At 37.7% G+C, this 27,691-nt stretch overlaps 2 protein-coding genes across 2 annotated transcripts in view; both read left to right on the forward strand.

Annotated features, from left to right (window-relative positions):
- Positions 1-2,795: 2,795 nt before the first annotated feature.
- LOC308092855 (interferon-inducible GTPase 5-like) lies at positions 2,796-8,139 on the forward strand (the record flags this gene model as incomplete). Its single annotated transcript, XM_080438953.1, has 3 exons — positions 2,796-3,372; positions 6,452-6,834; positions 7,987-8,139. The coding sequence occupies 3 exons, from the start codon at positions 2,796-2,798 to the stop codon at positions 8,137-8,139; spliced, it is 1,113 nt and encodes a 370-aa protein (XP_080295079.1).
- Positions 8,140-18,094: 9,955 nt separating this feature from the next.
- LOC308092856 (interferon-gamma-inducible GTPase 10-like) overlaps positions 18,095-27,691 on the forward strand; it is a gene marked incomplete at both ends in the record, with an annotated part of 44,017 nt that continues 34,420 nt past the window's right edge. Inside the window, one exon of the mRNA XM_080438954.1 lies at positions 18,095-18,677. Coding sequence (XP_080295080.1) covers positions 18,095-18,677 — 583 coding nt within the window. The remainder of the gene's footprint in view (positions 18,678-27,691) is intronic.

Consider the following 27,691-nt stretch of genomic DNA (forward strand, 5'->3'; position numbering starts at 1 on the left):
CAGAGTTTTAAAGACATTTTTAATCATATAAGATCTCCTTTTTGGCAGGAATACGCCTGGAAGATGAATATAAGGTATTTCCAAACGCCTCTATCGGTATCCAAGTACACGTTAAACTCTAGTTGTTGGAGGGGATGTGGGGAGAATAGGGCGGACCATACCCATATTTTCCTTACATGCCCCACAATACAACACTTTTGGTCTAAAGTTTTACAAATCATAGAACAAATATTTGGAAGAGCTGTTAATTTAGAAAATCACAATATACTTTTGGGAACACGTCCCAAAAGTCTACAGAGGGAAGAACTACAGTAGGCCTATATATTTTTTGGATTTTGAGAATTACAGCCCTCAAACAAATAACTAGATGTTGGAAAGGTCTGGAACTACCTAGGGTAGTCAGATGGATGGAAAAAGTGGAAGACATTTATTTTATGGAGAAGGTGACGTATAAAATTAATGGTAAGGACGGTTTGTTTGAAAAGAGATGGGCTCTCTATCTTGCAAATAAACGTAATTTGATTATTTAACCTTAAGGACAATAATGGGAAAAAAATGGGATTTTTTTTTTTTTTTTTAAGATTTGTATTTATTTTAACCACCCAAGTATTCAGAACTAAAAAAGAAAATGGAAGACATATTACCAAAATGACACAACAAAGCCTAACACCCCCACCCCCCCTTTTTTTTTTTTTTTTGTGTGTTATTTTTTATTGTTTCATTTTTTGGTGTCAAGTTTATTGCTTATGCCTCCTCATAAAGGAGGTTTATGCGAATGCATCGATGAAAATGATCTCTATTGAAATGTCTTAATATAGTTATGCCTTTTATTTTTACTTTATGTATGTAGGTGAAGGGGTTTTACATGCCAAAAAAAAATGGGTCGAAATGTCTGTTGATAACAGAGACATAAAACATGTGAAATGTATTATTACTATTATGGAAGCAAACAGTTAACATGTTTGGACTCAATAAAGTATTTGAAAAAAAAAAATCATTTAAAATAATGGCAGTAAAATGGGGGCCAGTGGTTTTCAACCGTTTTCATGCCAAGGACCCCTACATTGCTGGCTTACTATACTTAAAGGCTATACTTAAAATAATCACACAACTTGTCTTTACTTGAATTACTTTATTTATAGCATGAAAATTAAAACCACCTTAAACAGTGAAGTGTCTCCCAGACCGTCATATATGCTAAAATTGATATACATAGGTTTTTACATAGCAGAGTCATTTCATTCAGAATAACAGCATCCGAAGTGATTGACTTGGAACTTAACCAGCAACTTTTTCTCTGAATTGAAGTGCTTTCTTCAATAAGACACATTCCTCCAAACATCTCAGGATTAGATAGACAATGGACAAAGTTAAACACTCAACAGCTGTGATGTAATCTGATGTTCGTAGCATAAATTACTGTAGGCCAAAAACTTATCTAATCATTAGATTTGAACACAGAGCTATTTTTCTTTATAGTATAAACATCCTGGTAAAGATGTTTACAGTAGGTAAGATAAAACAGGTTCTCAGTGATTAGGTCTTGGGATCTGTTTGATTAAAGAGGAAGCCTCTCTAGATAGAAAACAGTCAGATTGAAGAGATTATGTTGTTCCTTAAAATTCTTGTTTGTTAACTGTTGTATATTTATATAAATGTATTTTTACACTCCTTTTAAAGCTCAGGACATACTGAACACGAATTATTAAAGAATATTCTATTTTAGGTTGTAGTTTGGCCACAGGAACATAAACTGTAGTGTCAGAAGTTACCTTCATGCAAATGTGTGTGATAAGCCTAGCAAGACTCGCTGTGCGCTCGGCCGGAGCGGATCAGCTCCACTTTTTGTGAATACTCCTGAAGTTAATAAAATAAAAGACTCAGAGAATAATATCCATCGGATCATCTCGTTCCTTCTGTGCTGCACTTGTGTGTGTACACAAAAACGGTTCAAAGGTATGTAAAGTCATTGTGTGTTGTACTACGTTTTTGGATACACCGACTTATTTGTGTATCCCAAAGGTCAAATTAGCCATTTTGGGGGATAAACAATTACCTCAAGAACAGATATACTATTAGTGTAATATCACTTATATGCCAATATCTCATTGGGCTGATCAGTTGAAACTCTTTTAAACCCATTATTTTGTCCCCGTAGTTAATGCACTTTGGCTTTGTAGGGCAGTGTTGTTCATTGATATTTCCAAGCAAAGATTGACTTCTCAGGAATGAAAAATTGCCTTTACATCAGAATTTGTTCTGACACCGACCCTGGCCTTACATGAAGGAAAACATTTGGAATGCTCATGAGAGCTGATTTTATTTTTAAGCACTAACGTTACCTGAAGGCACCCTGACCTACACAGTAAATAATAAGTAGTGAAGCTTTTGCATAATTTTATAATATGTAATAATACAATATCACGTATCACTTAGTGATCAATTTGAACTGGACAGACGTGATCACTATGTGCTTTTTCCACTGTATTGTTTGTGGAAACCAGTAGAAACAGCCCTAGATGCTTAAGGCTGTAGGGGGTGGAACCATGAAGGACTGCCCCTCCAGTATGTAAGGAGAAGTGAGACTGGTACCACTCCAAAAACCTAAAGCAAGCCTCAGAGTTGTTTTCTAGCACATCTTGACTTAACAGAATAACATTGAACCAATCTTCTGTCTCCAGTCTGGTTGCACCTCCACAAGGGCAAAAACTGCAACAATTATTTGCCTTCCATCTATTCCTTTTCGTTCTTTATTATTCAATATAGTTTCTTCTTCCTTTTCTTTTTTTGTCAAGATGGCTGAAGAAGCCTTTTGCGTGATTGATGCGGATGAAGTACAAGCCATGACAGACGCCCTGCTGGGGAATCAGTCCATGGCCTCAGCAGTGGGCAAGATTCAGGATTACTTAACACAGCTGGACAATGTGCATCTGAACATCGCTGTCACAGGGGAGTCAGGCTCTGGAATGTCAACATTCGTCAATGCCTTCCGAGGTTTGGGGGATGAAGGGCCCAACTCTGCCCCAACTGGCGTTGTGGAGACCGCCAAAGTGCCGAAAGCATATCGCTACCCTGGATACTCAAATGTCAAATTGTGGGATCTCCCTGGTATTGGAACCCCTGCATTCAAAGCAGACCAATACCTTGTTAATGTTGACTTTGAACGCTATGACTTTTTCATCATTGTCGCATCGGGACGCTTCAGAGAATGTCATGTTCTGCTGGCCAGTGAGATTCAGAAAATGAAAAAGAACTTCTACTTTTTACGCAATAAGATTGATAACGACATTGCGGAATGTCGTTATCAGAAGAGAAAGAAAACATTCACCGTGGAAAAGACACTGGAAGCCATCCGACAAGAATGCATCAAAGGTTTGACTGTTTAACTCTTGTTCTCTTAAATTACACTAGCACAAGTACTCTTATTTACTACTCTTACTTTTCAAATGCTCTTCACATTTCAAATATCAATTAAAAATATAGTGCTCTTCCACACTTCGCAGGTGTAGAGGAACACTATTTATGCGAGAATGATTACAAGAGCATATTGTGATCAAATCACTATCATATCACAACTTGTTGGGCATTATATGTATATTTATAATTTGCCAAAAATAAAAACTCACTTTTAGAAGTATAGAAAATGTAGTTATTAATCTATTTTTAAGGTGCCACTTTACTTTAGCCCTAATTTATACTTTGGCTATTTTAAAATAGCTGATGTAAAAGCTCATAATAAACATAAACTTGTGAGCCCAAAATAGATATGCCAGGGTTAATATATTCAGATTTGTTTTCTTTGTTCCATTTCTATTTTTTTTTAAATATAATTATAATCTCCACAGATGTCAACTAAACACACAGGAGTAAAATTAAGGAACATCGTTCTGATCATATTATTATTATTATTATTATTATTATTATTGTTCGGCCTGGCGAGAGTATGTTTTCGCCCCTGTCCGTCCGTCCGTGTGTCCGTGTGTGTGTCCGTGTGTCCGTCCGTCATTCTGTCATTTTGTGTACAGCTAATCTCCGGCACCGTTGTCTTGATCGCAGAGAAACTGTACACACACACTCCCTGGGTGCCAGAGCAGAACCTCTGCTCCAAATTCTTCACATGGGCCTTTTATAGCGCCACCAGGAGGCCGATTTGTGCAAAACCCATTTTTGAACAGTACTCCTACAGATTTCGGCCAAAAATCCCCCAAATCGGTACACAGTATCTCTATAGTCATTAAAAGAAACGGCTCATTTCCGATTTTTCATATTCCATCCTGATTGGCAAAAATTGTCTTTCAAAGTTTGCAGGAGTACTCTGTTTCGAACAAAATGCCTCAAATCATGAACACAGCATGCAATTTCCGTGAAATTTTGCACACACATTCCCATTAGGCAGAGGAAAAAATGCAATTTGAAAATGTTAAAATCAGCCTCATGGTGGCGCTGTAACAGGCCGATTCGTGTTTTTACCTATAACTGCACCGATCAGTGTAAAACTTTGTATGCACACTCTCTAGAGGCCATGGAAAAACCTTTGCCCTGCATTTTTCACATTTGCCTTTTATAGCGCCACCAGGAGGCAGACTTATGTAAAACACATTTTTTGATATTAAGCCTTCAGATTTGATCAAAATTTCACGCAAATCGGTACACATGATCTCTATAGTCATGTGATCAAGACGGATCTGTTTGATTTTTCATATTCCATCCTGATTGGCTAACATTGACATGTAATGTTTGCAGGAGTGGCCCGTTTTGAACAAAATGCCACAAATCATGAACGCAGCGTCCGATTGCGCTGAAACCTTGAATGCACATTTGCACTACTTTTAGGAACAAATGCCACCCTTTTAACATTGGCCTGTTATAGCGCCACCAGCAGGTCAAATTTAGCAAAACATTTTTTTTGAACAAAATGCCTCAAATCATACATGCAGTGTCTGATTGCCGTGCACGGCCTAGGAATAAATGGCACCCTTTTCACATTGGCCTATTATAGCGCCACCAGGAGGCCATAATAACCTACCTGACCTGGCGGAGACTTGTGCTCCGAGGAGCACTTTTTCTAGTTATTATTATTATTACCCTTATTATTAATATTATTATTATTATTATTATTATTATTATTATATATTTTTCACAATTCTCCTGAATGAGTTTTAACCACTTAAAATTATATTAGTATATCCTTAGCTTTTCCCTACACCAGACTTCAATAAATTGAGTGAAGGGCCACACATTGTACAATTGAATTGAAACTTGAAACTCATAGTGCTGAATTATGTTAAAACTGCATGAATTTGGTAGACATGCCAGACTACTTTACAATTAGGTCCTTTCGCAACAAGAATTTTTAGTTACATAATGTTTTTGTTTTTTTTACAGCTGTACTGTACTGTAGCCTGGTGTAGCTACTCTGACCAGGTTGCAATGAGGTTACAATGAAGAGATTACTTAAATAAAACAATCCACATCAATGCTGTATCAATTATTAAATAAATGTATACAGTATCTTATCTTATCTGATATGCACCACTCCATAGGTCACTGATATAGGCATATTATGTTATAAATATGGACTCAAGGTAGACTGTTTCACTGTTACATTATAAACATAAAACATTTGAGTAAATGCGGATGGAGGAATGCAGGTATATATGTACTCAAATGGTAAATATGAATTACTATTAATTGGAGTCGAGTTAAATTAATTTGTCTCAAAATCATTAAAATATGGCAGCCGGATGTTGAAAATGTTAATAAAGAAAACTAAGATCTCATGCAATCTCAAATTAAGAGTTTTTATAGCCTATTATTTGATTTAGAGATTAGGCTTCTTTTGGTTTGTCCAACTAATATCCCACATCAAATGAGAGCCTCATGTTTCTCATAAGAGTGTCATAATAACCAGAGAACTGAACGAGCTACAAAGATGGGAAATTGTTTTTCAGTAATATTTTTAAGTCAGACCCGTATGCCTCCATCAATTTGAAAGAAAACAAAAATAATCATTGGAGGCCAAAGCATTTTTATAGTTTTGTCCCAATTTGATGGAAAGTATTATCAATGATAAAAGGTTGTCATTCAATTCATGAATTACTATTAACTAGACCATACCCGTGGGGGGATATGCGCACATTCTTTGGCAACCCGGGAGCCAGCGAAAAAAAAACGCTAATAAACAGCTGACTTATTAGCATACTGTAAATTAGAGTACAACCATTTTGAATCATCGAGATATCAGATATGCTTATTATTGCTTAGCTTTACTTGCTGCTACACTTAAAATATCAAATAACAAATGTGAACCCATCAAATCATATATTGTATCGTTATTGAGACATTTGCCATGAATATTGAGAACTTTTGTAAATAGTAGTCTTGTAAATGTATTGAGTAATATACATCAACTGTTAATTTAAAAATAATTTGGTTTAATTTGATTTTTTAGGGCTTGAAAATAACAATGCAGTAGCTCCTGATGTCTTTCTGATCTCCTGCTTTGAGCTTGGTCTCTACGACTTCAACCGGCTTCATGACGCCATAGACAAGGAGCTCCCTAAGCATAAGAGACAATTGCTGCTATTAGCCCTGCCCAACATTACCATGAAGATCCACCAGAAGAAGAAAACAGCCCTGCAGGCAGACATCTGGAAGGTGGCTTTGCTGTCTGGTATTGTGGCTGCAGTGCCAGTTCGAGGCCTCTCAATCGCTGTGGATGTCGGCATTTTGCTGAAGGAGATAAAGATGTATTATACAGCTTTCGGCCTTGATGATGAGAGCCTGCAGAAACTTGCAGAGATATCAACTGTGTCAATGGAGGTGCTGAAGGCTGTAATGAAATACACACAACACATGAAGTTTACTCTCAAATCGGTTATAGCACAACTTATTACCACCGCAAGTTTTGAAGTTGTGGAAAATTCTATCCTAGTCCCTTTCATAGGTTCCGGTATAGCAGCGGGAATGTCCTTTTACACCACACGCTCTTTGTTGAACAAATATCTTGATCAGCTGTCAACTGATGCCCACAATGTTCTGATGAAGGCACTGCAGTGTGAAAATGCTGGCTGTCAGTGAGAAAAACAAACATAGATAGATTGATTGATCTGATTAATCAACACTTGTAAATGCACAAATAAGCTTGTTGTTCATGATTGTAACAACATGAACAACAGGAAACGCTATATGATGAAAAGCACATTCATTGTTAGTTTATTCTGTTAGGGGGAGCTTCATAACCTTAAAATACAAATTTTTAACTCTATTATTAGGTGCATGGTAAGAGCCTGTCACCAAATTATCGCTTTTTTACATTTAGTTAATAAGGTGGTCCCATTGAGATGAAAACATATTTTCCAAGAGAGACCTGGGCCAAGAAAGCAGTAAAATGCAAAGCTTTCAACTAAATGTAATACACAAACACAGGATAATACTTGCAACAGGGGCACACCAATCACTTATGATTCTTACTGAATTCAATTTTATTATGTTTCTTTTGCTTAATGTTTTTCGAAAAGCACATTTAATTGTATGCAATGTGCTATACAGATGCCTTGGCTTGCCTTGAAGGGATACAGAATATTACTTTACCAAGAGATCAACAAGATGCAAAGTTTTGAAAAAATGTGATACTCAAAACAATACTGTAACACTGTAATAAGAGGAACTTGAAATCACATACACTTGTTGTAGCTTGAGTAGTTTGACAGGCCAAAATAGGTACTGCACAGACTTGAGTGTACAATGAGTGAATATTTTGATTGTGCATAGTATGTTGTTGTAAATGAGGTAAATTGGAAAATGTATAGATTTACTGGTACAAGTGTAAATCTGTGGCACAGGAAATCTACATAATTCACAGCATTATGTACCGTATAGATGTATCAACGGACTGGGAAATTATTTCAGAGGGAGAAATCTGGTTGTGTCGGGATGGAGGAGTGCTCGTTTTGTTTAACTCAACATCCTGTAATCTTTAAACAGGTGATGACTATTCTGTCCACCACGGCTCACCAACTCAGACTGTGGATGGCTGCTCAGTGTGGGTACTCGCTCACCTGGTGGCTTTCAGGCATTACATGCCTCATGATCATCAAGGCCTCACTGTCAGGACTATATTCTTTTCAAGTGATGTAAAGAGTCATAATACTTCATACATAGCCAGCCATAATTCAGTGGAAAGTGAAAAAAACAAGCACTAACTGCCACCTGGGAAATTGACTGATTGGTTAATGCTGATGGGCCAATAGTTCTCGCAATGGCCACACCCATCCAGAACAGACTGATAAATGTATTTTTCTTCTATCTACTTGCTTAAATAGCCTACTGTTGACTCTATTATATGACAAATGGTAAATGGTGCATTTATATAGCGCTTTTATCCAAAGCGCTTTACATTGATTGTGCCATTCACCCACTCACACACACATTCATACACCGATGGCGGAGGAAACCATGCAAGGCACCAACCTGCTCATCGGGAGCAATTAGGGGTTCAGCGTCTTGCTCAAGGACACTTCGACACTAACTCTGGGGGAGCGCCCCAGCCCGGGATCGAACTGGGAACCTTGCGGTTTTCCAGTTCACTCTACCCGGCCACGGGTAGAGACAAATACTGTATATTACTATGCAATATACTGCAATATGGTGGGAATCTATTTTGTTTAACTTTCTCTTATATCTGGGTGTTATTGTAATGATGACAAAATGTTTTCTTTTTTCTGTTAATAATCAATAAAATGCTCTCCAAAAAGAAATGTGAGTTCTCATTTCTCAGTAAAAGGCATCTCAGGTCTCCTACCGAACGTCAATGGACAAAATGGCCTCACATGGCATACAATAGTATCAAATGCCATTAAATACAATAGTATCTTACACAAAACTGCTGTTAATAAGGTATTCATAAACTCAAAGTCTAATGCCTCACACACACTGCATGACTTCCAAAGTCATCAGTCATCAGATCACTGTGTCCACTACGCAACACTGTCAATCTGTGACGGGATCACATATTACAAGATTTCACCAGGCCACGATATACAGAGGCAATATACTGTATATCTACTATTTGAAAAAAGACGATCTACAAGCTTAGGCCGAACAAGCCAGTCAACAACTTTAAAAAAAAAAAAAAAAGTGCAATATTTTAACAACACAAATCATGAGCCTTGGCATGTCTTATGGGTTCATTATTAGACTAATGTAGGAATTATTGTGTACAATTAGGGTTTAAGTCTGTTTGTTTACTGTCTAATAAAGAAGATATTTCTAGTTATTGTCAAATTTGATGCAAAGTACATCTTGTTATGTCTTATTAGCATACTGTAAATTAGAGTACAACCATTTTGAATCATCGAGATATCAGATATGTAATATGCTATTTTTGAAGAATGCCTATTTTTCACTGTTGCTACACTGAAAATATGAAATAACAAGTGTGAACCCAATTGTAATTCAAAATAAGAATGATACTGACTTAATGATGTTCTTGTTTTTTTGATTGCTTAGTTTTCCCTGCTGCTATACACTTAAAATATCAAATAACAAATGTTAACCCATCTAATTGTATATCATATTGTTATCGAGGTATTTGGCATGAATATTAAGATATTAACTTTTATAAAGAGGCCCCAAAATTCAATGGTAGTCTTGTAAATATAAATTTATTTTTTTAGGGCTCGAAAAAATGCATGTAGCAGCTCCTGATGTCTTTCTGATCTCCTGCTTTGACCTTGGTCTCTACGACTTCAACCGGCTTCATGACGCCATAGAAAAGGAGCTCCCTAAGCAGAAGAGACATGTACTGCTCCTAGCCCTGCACAACATTACCATGAAGATCCACCAGAAGAAGAAGAAAGCTCTGAAGGCAGACATCTGGAAGGTGGCATTGCTGTCTGGTTTTGTGGCTACAGTGCCATGGTCAGGCCTCTCATTCTCTTTTTTTTTTTATCCCGCGATTTTGTAACCCTATTTTTTACACCCAGTGCCAATTGTCTATGTAATCCTGGGCACTACCTTCCCTCTGCCAACCTAGGGAGACCAGGGCCGAGCTCATGCCTCCTTCAATGCATGAGAGCCAACTGACCTTCTTTTCACCTGACAGGGGAGAGTTTCCCTGGTTGGACGTAGCGCGTGGAAGGAACACGTTATTCCAACCAGTTCCCTTCCCCTCCATCAGGCGCCCCGGCTGGCCAGGGGGAGGCAGTATAGTGACCAGGATTACTGCATGTTTTTGTGAGGGTACCTACCCTAGGAGACACGTGGAGAACATGCAAACTCCACACAGAACCGTGTGGAGTGAGAGGCCTCTCATTCTCTGTGGATGCGAGCATTTTGTTGAAGGAGATAAAGAAGTATTATACGGTTTTCGGCCTTAATGATGAGAGCCTGCAGAAACTTGCAAAGATATCAGATGTGTCAGTGGAGGAGCTGAAGGCGGAAATGAAATACACAGGACATGTGAAGTTTACTCTCGAATGGGTTATAGCACAACTTAGTACCACTGCACGTGTTTTGGGAGGTACTGCTGAGTTTCTACTCAGCCTGATCCCTATCATAGGTTCCGCTATAGTAGGGGGATTGTCCTTTGCATCCACACGCTATTTGTTGAACAAATGTCTGGACGAGCTGACAACTGATGCCCACAATGTTCTGATGAAGGCTGCAATGCCTGCCGCATTGTGAAAATGCTGTCTGTCAGTGAGAAAAACAAACGTAGATAGATTGATCTGAATAATCAACAATTGTAAATGCAAAAATAAAGCTTGTTGTTCATGATCATAACAACATGAACAACAGGAAAACGCAAATGATGAAAAGCACATTAATTGTTTGTTTATTCGGTAGGAGCTTTAATAACCTTGAAATACATACTTTTTAAATATATTATTAGGTGCATGGTAAGAGTCTGTCACCACATTATCACTTTTTTACATTTAGTTAATCAGGTGGTCCCATTGAGATGAAAACAACTTTTCCAAGAGAGACCTGGGCCAAGACAGCAGTAAAATACAAAGCTTTCAACTAAATACAATACATAAACACAGGATAATACTTGCAACAGGGGCACACCAATATATGATTCTTTCTAACTAAATTCAAAAGTCATTTTATTATGTTTCTTTTGCTCAATGTTTTTTGAGTGAATATTTGGTTGTGCATTGATGGTCCATTGTGGAACCTTGGGCCGTCAACCGTTACTTTATAGAGTGTGGAGCACTGAGGTAGTGCTCTAGTCAGAAGGCAGGCCTTGATAGCCACAGCTTTGATATACTGAATGTAATAGATATGAACTTCAGAATTCTCCAGGCGCTCAACTGAACGCTTGTTTGCATGCAGACTTTGATGTGGAGCGAATTGCCTTCGTGATATCAGGTCGTATTGTTTAAATATCATTAATTTGCTGTTCTTTTATTCACATATTATAGAGGGAATCTCTCTTGTTTGTCAATAAAGATGCCTTGCTCAGATGAACGGTAATTTCTGTGTATGTCGTCTATAAACTGGACTTTAGGGTTTTATTGAACCAAGAGTGACAGGACTGCCACGGCACATCAGCATATAGTATGTTGTTGTAAATGAGATAAATTGGAAAATGTATAGATTTACTGGTAAAAGTGTAAACTGAGGAATTATTTCAGAAGGAGAAATCTGGTCGAGTCGGGATGGAGGAGTGCTCGTTTTGTTTAACTCAACATCCTGAACTTTAAACAGGTGATGACTATTATGTCCACCACCACAGCTCACCAACTCAGACTGTGGATGGCTGCTCAGTGTGGGCACTCGCTCACCTGGTGGCTCACTCAGGCATTACATGCCTCATGATCATCAAGGCCTCACTGTCAGCAATCGTACCTTCTTTTCAAGTGATGTAAAAAGTCATACAGTAATAGACTTCATACATATCCAGTCATAATTCAGTCGAAAGTGAAAACGAGCACTCGCCCTCTCTCCTTAAATACTGCTTGATTCTATTATCTTGATGTGACAGTTATACTGTATATTACTGCACTAATCTATTATGTCTTTAAACAATTTACAATTTAGGCATTTAGCAGACACTCTTAATCCAGAGCGATTTACAGTAAGCAAGGAGAACACAAGATAATACATCAAATGCATACTGTAGGAATAGTAATCTAATAATAGAGAAATACATAAGTAAACCAATAATCTAATATTAACTAATACATATAAACCAAGAACCTATCAGCCTGTACATTGAAACTATACACACTATAGGATGCCAGGTCAACAATGACCTGGCATCTATAACATGCTATCTAAGTTACAACAGGACCAATATGGTGGAAATCTATTTTATTCAACTTTTGTTTATATCTGGGTGTTATTGTAATGATGACAAAATGTTTATCCCTTTTTCTGTTGACAATAAATAAAATTCTATCCAAAAAGAAATGTGAGTTCTCATTTATCACAGTAAAAGGCATAATTTCCTTGGACTAAAATCCTTCAGTTGTTCAGGTCAGAAATAATGTTGTCAGTTATTAGCCATCAGGCCAAAAGGCATCAAGTCTCAGGTCTCCTACCGAACAACGATGGACAAAATGTCCTCACATGTAATAGTATCTAACACAAGACTGCTGTTAATAAAGTATTCATAAACTTAAAGTCTAATGCCTCACACACACTGCATGTGTCATCAAAGTCATCAGTCATCAGATCACTTTGCCCACTACACAACATTCTCAATCTGTGACGGGATCACATATTACAAGATTTCACCAGGCCACAATAATACAAAGGCAATATACTGTATATCTACTATTCGAAAAAGCAGATCGACAAGCCCATCAACAACTTGTAGATTGGCTATTTTCTAAAACATCTTTAGTGATATTGTGATAGTAATCATTACTATAGAGTGTTTGTTCAGTAACAGGGGTCTCCCCGTCTCTCGAGCTCTTTAATACAAATGAAATACATTTTCAGCTCGGGATACCAATTCTATCCAATCAGGGGAGAGAACTCACACAGGATAAAGAATAAACAAGTGATAACTCAAAGGAATGAGCAGACACAATTGGAACTGGATCACTACAACATTGAAACAGATAAATCCTGATTGGCTGATATTTTTTGACCCACCTGAAACTAAATGTTCTCTTTATTAAAGAGACATGGAGACCCCTGTTACTGAACTGAACAAACAATCTATAGCAATGATTACTATGAAACTATAGTGCTTTAACCTTTTTAACACAAAACGTGTTGTTTTAACCAAAAAATATCACTAATACCCAACCTTTAATGTGGGGGTTCTTGACAGTTTGAATACGCTTGTATGTATTACTGCTGGAGCTGAAGGTGTATCTTGACAGTGTCAAAGCAGAATGATTAGATTTTTTCCACAATGAAATCTGTATAGGAGAATCACTAATTTACCACTATGTGAATAATCTATCCTAAACTATCATCCCTCCATTCTTTATCCAATCTTTATCCGCTCCCTCAGGTCTGGTGATGACAACCTCCTGGTGGTCCCCAAGACAAAGAAACTAACCTGGGGTGACAGGGCTTTCTCAGTTGCCGCCCCCTCCCTATAAAACTCACTCCCAGCTCACATCAAAGCTGCCCCCCCCACCCTAGCCACGTTTAAAACCACACTCAAAACCCACCTTTTAAGATTCACATTCCCTACCTAAATCAAATCCCCCTTCTCTACCTGTTTGTTTGTTTTGAACCTTTTTATTAAATAGGCTTTCACTATTTTGAATTAAAAAAAAATCATAATAATCAAATGGACATAATAGGGTCTCTGCCCGATAGCAACGATATTAAAAAACGGCCTTAAAAACTCACCTTTCGGGAGGCAAAAAGAGGAGGTAGTACCACTTTCCCGTTAGACGACCCCCCCCCCCCCCATTTTTTGTACATATGTGAATTTTATTTTTTTTATTTTCTTTATGCATCTTTGTTTTGTTTGTACATATAGTTATTTTCAGTGTATTTTGTGTTGATATTTGAACTGTTTGGTTGCTACTATATATGTCTATGAACTGAATATCAAGGACCTCAATGGAAACAAGACCGCAAGGACTTTTTTGGACGGACCTTTTAGACAAAGTATTATAAATGTAATTGTGATGTTTACATTTTTTGCCTAATAAAATATTCAATCAATCAATCAATACAGTATATATACATATAGTTGTTAAAACACAGAACACAATCAATAGGTGGTAAGGCAGAATGTGACAGGTCTGCAGTGGATATCAGACGTGGGCTGGATGAAATCTCATTTACTCGTTTTATGCCTCACCTCAGAGTCCTGAGTCTGGCCATCCATCGTGGAGAGATAGCAGATCTCAAAGACTTCTTGTTAAAAATACATCCTGACAATGACCCTGACAACAGACATGACAATACATACCTCTGTATTTAAGCTGCTGATTCAAACTGACACAGGGTTTTTAAATATTCACAAGGTATTATATTTATTGTGAAGTCTTCATGGTGTTTCTTCAGGTAAATTTGCACCCCTTCCGTCAGAGTGGCTGGATGCTGGTGGATGGGTGTGTACTAAGAGGACAAGAGGACATAGGAACAGCAGAAACCACCCTGTCTGACCTCAGGCCAGAGTATAATACTGTTTATTACACAGCTTGGATGAATGCTTGATTCTGATCGGAAAAATTATTATTATTTCTTGATAATGACCGATGAGCTCTATAACGGACCGCTGTCTAATCAAAGGCTCAGAACACCTGCTCATGTCAACCTGCGCTGCTTGGTTTTATGCTTTATCCAACATGACAGCCATGTAAACAAACAAACAATGTCATTTACAACTAAACGTTGCTCTCAAATATGTTTTTGAAAACATTTGAAGTGAGAAGTGGGCTCCCGGAGAGACAACAAACTTTCTCTTTGGGTCTCCAGCTCAAAAGTTCGGGAACCACCACACAAACTGACTGAGCCACCAGGCACCATCAACCACGCAGTTTTTTTTAACAAAATAATTTCATAAATAAAAGCAAAAAAATAAAACTCACATGTAGCCAGTCAGGAAATGTCCCTCCTAGGCTACTGTGGAGATAGACATGCCACAGCCCCTCCCACTTCCTGTTTTCCAAATTGTTTGGTTCACTATAAAATCCACACTGTGCAGTCGCTTCTCCCTCTTCGATCCCTGTTGTAGCAGGTTGCCTCTGCTCGGTGCAATGCCCCGGGTAGGTGTATATTGTAGATAATAGGTAAAAGTACATGTATGTTTTACCTGCTTGAGGCTGACCCTTTGTTTGTCACACTTTAGGCCCTGCTCCATAGTGACTCTGCTCTCCTGTGTTGTGCCTTCCACATGGGTTGTGTTCAATAGTCAGACAGAGGTAATTGTCAATATTTTGTTTGTATATAGTAGATCTGTTTTACAGTGTATTGTGTATCATTTGTTTCTTTTGTAGACACTGACTGCCACTGCTGTTTTGTTATGTTTGGGTTTTGTTTTATATTTATTTCAGTTATTTTACTATTATTTCCCCCAAGAACTATTTAAGCTCTTATATTAATACTGTTTTTATACTCAATTACTGTGAATAATAACCTTTTCTTCTCTGTTTCCGAGTGCTACAGGATTGGTGGAGCAAGTGGCCCTCTGGACGGGTTAGGTGGCTAGGCTCACAGCGGTGCCCCCCCCCCCCCCCCCCCCCCCTATTGGTATTTTGCACTCAACCTCCTTTGCATGCTTTTGCTTTAATGTATTGAATGCCTTAGCTTCTCATCTTAGGGTGTGTAGGACACCTAGTCGTGCTAGGCCATAATTACCCTCCCTTCCTTGTGGCTACAGCCTACCATCCTGTGGTACTCCCTTTTCCCTTTTCTTATTGCAGTTTTTAGTAGTGTATCAAGTATATAGTATAGAGTATATAGTGTCCATTTTTAAATGATCTTTAAACCATTCTATACAATAAAGTACAATATAATTATTGATGAATTGTTGAATAAAAACTATTGTAATCTTGGGGGAAAATCCTTGTCGCAGTCCCATTTATTGTCACATGTGTATTAAGAATCTGTTCAGTTTTGAGTATTTAAATTGTCTGTATAAATTAAAACTTCTAAACCAAACCCGGGCCACGGCCCGGTTACATTCTGGCGTAGTCGGCAATGACACAGGGACTGTTTAGATGGGCTTATGTGACAAGGATTTATACATTTTTATTTAGTACATTTTTTTTGGTGGGATTAAAACAAAACAGCAGTGTGCACGTCGAAGAACTGGATGAGCCCCAGTGCTTCCTTACATTATCCCTCCCAACCAAGTTGAAGTGCTCCCATTAACCGTGCTGCATTGACTCTTCCTCGTGAACTTCAAGATTACATTGCTGGCTTACTATACTTAAAGGCTATACTTAAAATAATCACACAACTTGTCTTTACTTGAATTACTTTATTTATAGCATGAAAATTAAAACCACCTTAAACAGTGAAGTATCTCCCAGACCGTCATATATGCTAAAATTGATATACATAGGTTTTTACATAGCGGAGTCATTTCATTCAGAATAACAGCATCCGAAGTGATTGACTTGGAACTTAACCAGCAACTGTTTCTCTGAATTGAAGTGCTTTCTTCAATAAGACACATTCCTCCAAACATCTCAGGATTAGACAGACAATGGACAAAGTTAAACACTCAACAGCTGTGATGTAATCTGATGTTCGTAGCATAAATTACTGTAGGCCACGAACTGATCTAATCATTAGATTTGAACACAGAGCTATTTTTCTTTATAGTATAAACATCCTGGTAAAGATGTTTACAGTAGGTAATAAAAACAGGTTCTCAGTGATTAGGTCTTGGGATCTGTTTGATTAAAGAGGAAGCCTCTCTAGATAGAAAACAGTCAGTTGAAGAGATTATGTTGTTCCTTAAAATTCTTGTTTGTTAACTGTTGTATATTTATATAAATGTATGCATTTTTACACTCCTTTTAAAGCTCAGGACATACTGAACACTAATTATTAAAGAATATTCCATTTTAGGTTATAGTTTGGCCACAGGAACATAAACTGTAGTGTCAGAAGTTACCTTCATGCAAATGTGTGTGATAAGCCTAGCAAGACTCGCTGTGCGCTCGGCCGGAGCGGATCAGCTCCACTTTTTGTGAATACTCCTGAAGTTAATAAAATAAAAGACTCGGAGAATAATATCCATCGGATCATCTCGTTCCTTCTGTGCTGCACTTGTGTGTGTACACAAAAACGGTTCAAAGGTATGCAAAGTCATTGTGTGTTGTACTACGTTTTTGGATACACCGACTTATTTGTGTATCCCAAAGGTCAAATTAGCCATTTTGGGGGATAAACAATTACCTCAAGAACAGATATACTATTAGTGTAATATCACTTATATGCCAATATCTCATTGGGCTGATCAGTTGAAACTCTTTTAAACCCATTATTTTGTCCCCGTAGTTAATGCACTTTGGCTTTGTAGGGCAGTGTTGTTCATTGATATTTCCAAGCAAAGATTGACTTCTCAGGAATGAAAAATTGCCTTTACATCAGAATTTGTTCTGACACCGACCCTGGCCTTACATGAAGGAAAACATTTGGAATGCTCATGAGAGCTGATTTTATTTTTAAGCACTAACGTTACCTGAAGGCACCCTGACCTACACAGTAAATAATAAGTAGTGAAGCTTTTGCATAATTTTATAATATGTAATAATACAATATCACGTATCACTTAGTGATCAATTTGAACTGGACAGACGTGATCACTATGTGCTTTTTCCACTGTATTGTTTGTGGAAACCAGTAGAAACAGCCCTAGATGCTTAAGGCTGTAGGGGGTGGAACCATGAAGGACTGCCCCTCCAGTATGTAAGGAGAAGTGAGACTGGTACCACTCCAAAAACCTAAAGCAAGCCTCAGAGTTGTTTTCTAGCACATCTTGACTTAACAGAATAACATTGAACCAATCTTCTGTCTCCAGTCTGGTTGCACCTCCACAAGGGCAAAAACTGCAACAATTATTTGCCTTCCATCTATTCCTTTTCGTTCTTTATTATTCAATATAGTTTCTTCTTCCTTTTCTTTTTTTTCCTCCACTATTATTATTGTCAAGATGGCTGAAGAAGCCTTTTGCGTGATTGATGCGGAATCATGGCTTGAAGTACAAGCCATGACAGACGCCCTGCTGGGGAATCAGTCCATGGCCTCAGCAGTGGGCAAGATTCAGGATTACTTAACACAGCTGGACAATGTGCAGCTGAACATCGCTGTCACAGGGGAGTCAGGCTCTGGAAAGTCGACATTCATCAATGTCTTCCGAGGTTTGGGGCATGAAGACGACGACTCTGCCAAAACTGGCGTTGTGGAAACCACCAAAGAGCCGAAAGAATATTCCTACCCTAAATACCCAAATGTGAAATTGTGGGATCTCCCTGGTATTGGAACCCCTGAATTCAAAGCAGAAAAATACCTCGTTGATATTGACTTTCAACGCTATGACTTTTTCATCATTGTCGCATCAGATCGCTTCAAGGAATGTCATGTTCAGCTGGGCAGCGAGATTCAGAAAAGGCAAAAGAAGTTCTACTTTTTACGCAACAAGATTGATACCAACATCGATGCTGAGAAGAAAACCAAGCCAAAAACGTTCGACGAGGAAAAGATACTAGAAGCCATCCGACAAGACTGCATCAGAGGTTTGACTGTTTTACTCTTGTCAATTTCCCTTAAATTAAATTAATGAGGACAAGTTAGCTTATCATTTCAAATAGCAATTCAAAATATAGTGCTCTTCCACTTCACAGGTGTAGAGGAACACTATTTATGCGAGAATGATTACAAGAGCATATTGTGATCAAATCACTATCATATCACAACTTGTTGGGCATTATATGTATATTTATAATTTGCCAAAAATAAAAACTCACTTTTAGAAGTATAGAAAATGTAGTTATTAATCTATTTTTAAGGTGCCACTTTACTTTAGCCCTAATTTATACTTTGGCTATTTTAAAATAGCTGATGTAAAAGCTCATAATAAACATAAACTTGTGAGCCCAAAATAGATATGCCAGGGTTAATATATTCAGATTTGTTTTCTTTGTTCCATTTCTATTTTTTTTTAAATATAATTATAATCTCCACAGATGTCAACTAAACACACAGGAGTAAAATTAAGGAACATCGTTCTGATCATATTATTATTATTATTATTATTATTATTATTATTGTTCGGCCTGGCGAGAGTATGTTTTCGCCCCTGTCCGTCCGTCCGTGTGTCCGTGTGTGTGTCCGTGTGTCCGTCCGTCATTCTGTCATTTTGTGTACAGCTAATCTCCGGCACCGTTGTCTTGATCGCAGAGAAACTGTACACACACACTCCCTGGGTGCCAGAGCAGAACCTCTGCTCCAAATTTTTCACATGGGCCTTTTATAGCGCCACCAGGAGGCCGATTTGTGCAAAACCCATTTTTGAACAGTACTCCTACAGATTTCGGCCAAAAATCCCCCAAATCGGTACACAGTATCTCTATAGTCATTAAAAGAAACGGCTCATTTCCGATTTTTCATATTCCATCCTGATTGGCAAAAATTGTCTTTCAAAGTTTGCAGGAGTACTCTGTTTCGAACAAAATGCCTCAAATCATGAACACAGCATGCAATTTCCGTGAAATTTTGCACACACATTCCCATTAGGCAGAGGAAAAAATGCAATTTGAAAATGTTAAAATCAGCCTCATGGTGGCGCTGTAACAGGCCGATTCGTGTTTTTACCTATAACTGCACCGATCAGTGTAAAACTTTGTATGCACACTCTCTAGAGGCCATGGAAAAACCTTTGCCCTGCATTTTTCACATTTGCCTTTTATAGCGCCACCAGGAGGCAGACTTATGTAAAACACATTTTTTGATATTAAGCCTTCAGATTTGATCAAAATTTCACGCAAATCGGTACACATGATCTCTATAGTCATGTGATCAAGACGGATCTGTTTGATTTTTCATATTCCATCCTGATTGGCTAACATTGACATGTAATGTTTGCAGGAGTGGCCCGTTTTGAACAAAATGCCACAAATCATGAACGCAGCGTCCGATTGCGCTGAAACCTTGAATGCACATTTGCACTACTTTTAGGAACAAATGCCACCCTTTTAACATTGGCCTGTTATAGCGCCACCAGCAGGTCAAATTTAGCAAAACATTTTTTTTGAACAAAATGCCTCAAATCATACATGCAGTGTCTGATTGCCGTGCACGGCCTAGGAATAAATGGCACCCTTTTCACATTGGCCTATTATAGCGCCACCAGGAGGCCATAATAACCTACCTGACCTGGCGGAGACTTGTGCTCCGAGGAGCACTTTTTCTAGTTATTATTATTATTACCCTTATTATTAATATTATTATTATTATTATTATTATTATTATTATATATTTTTCACAATTCTCCTGAATGAGTTTTAACCACTTAAAATTATATTCTTCATTGACCGGTGTCAATGAAGTATATCCTTAGCTTTTCCCTACACCAGACTTCAATAAATTGAGTGAAGGGCCACACATTGTACAATTGAATTGAAACTTGAAACTCATAGTGCTGAATTATGTTAAAACTGCATGAATTTGGTAGACATGCCAGACTACTTTACAATTAGGTCCTTTCGCAACAAGAATTTTTAGTTACATAATGTTTTTGTTTTTTTTACAGCTGTACTGTACTGTAGCCTGGTGTAGCTACTCTGACCAGGTTGCAATGAGGTTACAATGAAGAGATTACTTAAATAAAACAATCCACATCAATGCTGTATCAATTATTAAATAAATGTATACAGTATCTTATCTTATCTGATATGCACCACTCCATAGGTCACTGATATAGGCATATTATGTTATAAATATGGACTCAAGGTAGACTGTTTCACTGTTACATTATAAACATAAAACATTTGAGTAAATGCGGATGGAGGAATGCAGGTATATATGTACTCAAATGGTAAATATGAATTACTATTAATTGGAGTCGAGTTAAATTAATTTGTCTCAAAATCATTAAAATATGGCAGCCGGATGTTGAAAATGTTAATAAAGAAAACTAAGATCTCATGCAATCTCAAATTAAGAGTTTTTATAGCCTATTATTTGATTTAGAGATTAGGCTTCTTTTGGTTTGTCCAACTAATATCCCACATCAAATGAGAGCCTCATGTTTCTCATAAGAGTGTCATAATAACCAGAGAACTGAACGAGCTACAAAGATGGGAAATTGTTTTTCAGTAATATTTTTAAGTCAGACCCGTATGCCTCCATCAATTTGAAAGAAAACAAAAATAAACATTGGAGGCCAAAGCATTTTTATAGTTTTGTCCCAATTTGCTGGAAAGTATTATCAATGATAAAAGGTTGTCATTCAATTCATGAATTACTATTAACTAGACCATACCCGTGGGGGGATATGCGCACATTCTTTGGCAACCCGGGAGCCAGCGAAAACAAAAACGCTAATAAACAGCTGACTTATTAGCATACTGTAAATTAGAGTACAACCATTTTGAATCATCGAGATATTATGTAATATGCTATTTTTGACTGTTGCTACACTCAAAATATCAAATAACAAGTGTGAACCCAATTGTAATTCAAAATAAGAATGATACTGACTTAATGCTGTTCTTTTTTTTATTTTTATTGCTTAGCTTTACTTGCTGCTACACTTAAAATATCAAATAACAAATGTGAACCCATCAAATCATATATTGTATCGTTATTGAGATATTTGCCATGAATATTGAGATATGAACTTTTGTAAATAGTAGTCTTGTAAATGTATTGAGTAATATACATCAACTGTTAATTTAAAAATAATTTGGTTTAATTTGATTTTTTAGGGCTTGAAAAAAACAATGCAGTAGCTCCTGATGTCTTTCTGATCTCCTGCTTTGAGCTTGGTCTCTACGACTTCAACCGGCTTCATGACGCCATAGACAAGGAGCTCCCTAAGCATAAGAGACAATTGCTGCTATTAGCCCTGCCCAACATTACCATGAAGATCCACAAGAAGAAGAAAACAGCCCTGCAGGCAGACATCTGGATGGTGGCTTTCCTGTCTGGTATTGTGGATGCAGTGCCAGTTCCAGGCCTCGCAATCGCTGTGGATGTCAGCATTTTGCTGAAGGAGATAAAGAAGTATTATACAGCTTTCGGCCTTGATGATGAGAGCCTGCAGAAACTTGCAGAGATATCAGATGTGTCAGTGATGGAGCTGAAGGCTGCAATGAAATACACACAACACATGAAGTTTACTCTCAAATCGGTTATAGCACAACTTATTACCACCGCAAGTTTTGAAGTTGTATTTATTCAGTATTTATTCAGCCTAGTCCCTTTCATAGGTTCCGGTATAGCAGCGGGAATGTCCTTTTACACCACACGCTCTTTGTTGAACAAATATCTTCATCAGCTGGCAACTGATGCCCACAATGTTCTGATGAAGGCAGTGTCTACCGCAGTGTGAAAATGCTGGCTGTCAGTGAGAAAAACAAACATAGATAGATTGATTGATCTGATTAATCAACACTTGTAAATGCACAAATAAGCTTGTTGTTCATGATTGTAACAACATGAACAGGAAACGCTATATGATGAAAAGCACATTCATTGTTAGTTTATTCGGTTAGGGGGAGCTTCAATAACCTTAAAATACAATTAGGTCCATGGTAAGAGCCTGTCACCACATTATCACTTTTTTACATTTAGTTAAGGTGGTCCCATTGAGATGAAAACATATTTTCCAAGAGAGACCTGGGCCAAGACAGCAGTAAAATGCAAAGCTTTCAACTAAATGTAATACATAAACACAGGATAATACTTGCAACAGGGGCACACCAATCACTTATATGATTCTTACTGAATTCAAAAGTCATTTTCTTTTGCTTAATGTTTTTTGTAAAGCACATTTAATTGTATTGTTGCAATGTGCTATACACATGCCTTGGCTTGCCTTGAAGGGACACAGAATATTACTTTACCAAGAGATCAACAAGATGCAAAGTTTTGAAAAAATGTGATACTCAAAACAATACTGTAACACTGTAGTAAGAGGAACTTTAAATCACATACACATGTTGTAGCTTGAGTAGTTTGACAGGCCAAAATAGGTACTGACTTGAGTGTACAATGAGTGAATATTTTGATTGTGCATAGTATGTTGTTGTAAATGAGGTAAATTGGAAAATGTATAGATTTACTGGTACAAGTGTAAATCTGTGGCACAGGAAATCTACATAATTCACAGCATATGTACCGTATAGATGTATCAACGGACTGGGAAATGATTTCAGAGGGAGAAATCTGGTTGTGTCGGGATGGAGGAGTGTTCGTTTTGTTTAACTCAACATCCTGTAATCTTTAAACAGGTGATGAATATTCTGTCCCACGGCTCACCAACTCAGACTGTGGATGGCTGCTCAGTGTGGGTACTCGCTCACCTGGTGGCTCACTCAGGCATTACATGCCTCATGATCATCAAGGCCTCACTGTCAGGACTATATTCTTTTCAAGTGATGTAAAAATTCATAATACTTCATACATATCCAGTCATAATTCAGTGGAAAGTGAAAAAAACAAGCACTAACTGCCACCTGGGAAATTGACTGATTGGTTAATGCTGATGGGCCAATAGTTCTTGCAATGGCCACACCCATCCAGAACAGACTGATAAATGTATTTGTCTTCTATCTACTTGCTTAAATAGCCTACTGTTGACTCTATTATATGACAAATGGTAAATGGTGCATTTATATAGCGCTTTTATCCAAAGCGCTTTACATTGATTGTGCCATTCACCCACTCACACACACATTCATACACCGATGGCGGAGGAAACCATGCAAGGCACCAACCTGCTCATCGGGAGCAATTAGGGGTTCAGCGTCTTGCTCAAGGACACTTCGACACTAACTCTGGGGGAGCGCCCCAGCCCGGGATCGAACTGGGAACCTTGCGGTTTTCCAGTTCACTCTACCCGGCCACGGGTAGAGACAAATACTGTATATTACTATGCAATATACTGCAATATGGGGGGAATCTATTTTGTTTAACTTTCGTTTATATCTGGGTGTTATTGTAATGATGACAAAATGTTTATCCCTTTTTCTGTTGATAATCAATAAAATTCTCTCCAAAAAGAAATGTGAGTTCTCATTTCTCAGTAAAAGGCATCTCAGGTCTCCTACCGAACGTCAATGGTCGAAATGGCCTCACATGGCATACAATAGTATCTAATGCCATTAAATACAATTGTATCTTACACAAAACTGCTGTTAATAAGGTATTCATAAACTCAAAGTCTAATGCCTCTCACACACTGCATGACTTCCAAAGTCATCAGTCATCAGATCACTGTGTCCACTACACAACACTGTCAATCTGTGACGGGATCACATATTACAAGATTTCACCAGGCCACAATAATACAGGCAATATACTGTATATCTACTATTTGAAAAAAGACGATCTACAAGCTTAGGCCGAACAAGCCAGTCAACAACTTTTAAAAAATATTAAAAATGTGCAATATTTTAACAACACAAATCATGAGCCTTGGCATGTCTTATGGGTTCATTAATAGACTATAATGTAGGAATTATTGTGTACAATTAGGGTATAAGTCTGTTTGTTTACTGTCTAAAAGAAGATATTTCTAGTTATTGTCTAATTTGATGCAAAGTATATCTTGTTATGTCTTATTAGCATACTGTAAATTAGAGTACAACCATTTTGAATCATCGAGATATCAGATATGTAATATGCTATTTTTGAAGAATGCCTATTTTTCACTGTTGCTACACTGAAAATATCAAATAACAAGTGTTAACCCATCTAATTGTATATCATATTGTTATCGAGATATTTGGCATGAATATTAAGATATTAACTTTTATAAAGAGGCCCCAAAATTCAATGGTAGTCTTGTAAATATAAACTTTATTTTTTAGGGCTCGAAAAAATGCATGTAGCAGCTCCTGATGCCTTTCTGATCTCCTGCTTTGACCTTGGTCTCTACGACTTCAACCGGCTTCATGACGCCATAGAAAAGGAGCTCCCTGAGCAGAAGAGACATGTACTGCTCCTAGCCCTGCACAACATTACCATGAAGATCCACCAGAAGAAGAAGAAAGCTCTGAAGGCAGACATCTGGAAGGTGGCATTGCTGTCTGGTTTTGTGGCTACAGTGCCATGGCCAGGCCTCTCATTCTCTGTGGATGCGAGCATTTTGTTGAAGGAGATAAAGAAGTATTATACGGTTTTCGGCCTTAATGATGAGAGCCTGCAGAAACTTGCAAAGATATCAGATGTGTCAGTGGAGGAGCTGAAGGCGGAAATGAAATACACAGGACACGTGAAGTTTACTCTCGAATGGGTTATAGCACAACTTAGTACCACTGCACGTGTTTTGGGAGGTAGTGCTGAGTTTCTACTCAGCCTGATCCCTATCATAGGTGACGCTATAGTAGGGGGATTGTCCTTTGCATCCACACGCTATTTGTTGAACAAATGTCTGGACGAGCTGGCAACTGATGCCCACAATGTTCTGATGAAGGCTGCCATGTCAGTGAGAAAAACAAACGTAGATAGATTGATCTGAATAATCATCAATTGTAAATGCACAAATAAAGCTTGTTGTTCATGATCATAACAACATGAACAACAGGAAAACGCAAATGATGAAAAGCACATTAATTGTTTGTTTATTCGGTAGGAGCTTTAATAACCTTGAAATACATACCTTTTAAATATATTATTAGGTGCATGGTAAGAGTCTGTCACCACATTATCACTTTTTTACATTTAGTTAATCAGGTGGTCCCATTGAGATGAAAACAACTTTTCCAAGAGAGACCTGGGCCAAGACAGCAGTAAAATACAAAGCGTTCAACTAAATACAATACATAAACACAGGATAATACTTGCAACAGGGGCACACCAATCACTTATATGATTCTTTCTTACTAAATTCAAAAGTCATTTTATTATGTTTCTTTTGCTCAATGTTTTTTGAGTGAATATTTGGTTGTGCATTGATGGTCCATTGTGGAACCTTGGGCCGTCAACCGTTACTTATAGAGTGTGGAGCACTGAGGTAGTGCTAGTCAGAAGGCAGGCCTTGATAGCCACAGCTTTGATATACTGAATGTAATAGATATGAACTTCAGAATTCTCCAGGCGCTCAACTGAACGCTTGTTTGCATGCAGACTTTGATGTGGAGCGAATTGCCTTCGTGATATATCAGGTCGTATTGTTTTAATATCATTAATTTGCTGTTCTTTTATTCACATATTATAGAGGGAATCTCTCTTGTTTGTCAATAAAGATGCCCTGCTCAGGTGAACGGTAATTTCTGTGTATGTCGTCTATAAACTGGACTTTAGGGTTTTATTGAACCAAGAGTGACAGGACTGCCACGGCACATCAGCATATAGTATGTTGTTGTAAATGAGGTAAATTGGAAAATGTATAGATTTACTGGTAAAAGTGTAAACTGAGGAATTATTTCAGAAGGAGAAATCTGGTCGAGTCGGGATGGAGGAGTGCTCGTTTTGTTTAACTCAACATCCTGTACTTTAAACAGGTGATGACTATTATGTCTACCACCACAGCTCACCAACTCAGACTGTGGATGGCTGCTCAGTGTGGGTACTCGCTCACCTGGTGGCTCACTCAGGCATTACATGCCTCATGATCATCAAGGCCTCACTGTCAGCAATCATACCTTCTTTTCAAGTGATGTAAAAAGTCATACAGTAATAGACTTCATACATATCCAGTCATAATTCAGTCGAAAGTGAAAACGAGCACTCGCCCTCTCTCCTTAAATACTGCTTGATTCTATTATCTTGATGTGACAGTTATACGGTATATTACTGCACTAATCTATAATATGTCTTTAAACAATTTACAATTTAGGCATTTAGCAGACACTCTTAATCCAGAGCGATTTACAGTAAGCAAGGAGAACACAAGATAATACATCAAATGCCTAGGAATAGTAATCTAATAATAGAGTAATACACAAGTAAACCAATAATCTAATAATAACTAATACATATAAACCAAGAACCTATCATCAGCCTGTACATTGAAACTATACACACTATAGGATAACAGGTCAGCAATGACCTGGCATCTGTCTATAACATACTATCTAAGTTACAACAGCACCAATATGGTGGAAATCTATTTTATTCAACTCATATATCATTTATATCTGAGTGTTATCGTAATGATGACAAAATGTTTATCCCTTTTTCTGTTGATAATCAATAAAATTCTCTCCAAAAAGAAATGTGAGTTCTCATTTCTCACAGTAAAAGGCATCTGTCCTCGGACTAAAATCCTTCAGTTGTTCAGTTCAGAAATAATGTTGTCAGTTATTAGCCATCAGGCCAAAAGGCATCAAGGGTCAGGTCTCCTACCGAACAACAATGGACAAAATGGCCTCACATGTAATAGTATCAAACACAAAACTGCCCTAGATGTTTTCCCTTACAGTAAATAAGCACTCAAACTGAAAACTGTTAAAGTATTCATAAAGTCAAAGTCTAATGCTTCACACACACTGCATGTGTCATCAAAGTCACCAGTCATCAGATCACTGTGCCCACTACAGTGCACAACACTCTCAATCTGTGACGGGATCACATATTACAA

Source organism: Gymnoscopelus braueri (assembly GCF_963280865.1).
Source record: "Gymnoscopelus braueri genome assembly, chromosome: 10".
NCBI lineage: Eukaryota > Metazoa > Chordata > Actinopteri > Myctophiformes > Myctophidae > Gymnoscopelus > Gymnoscopelus braueri.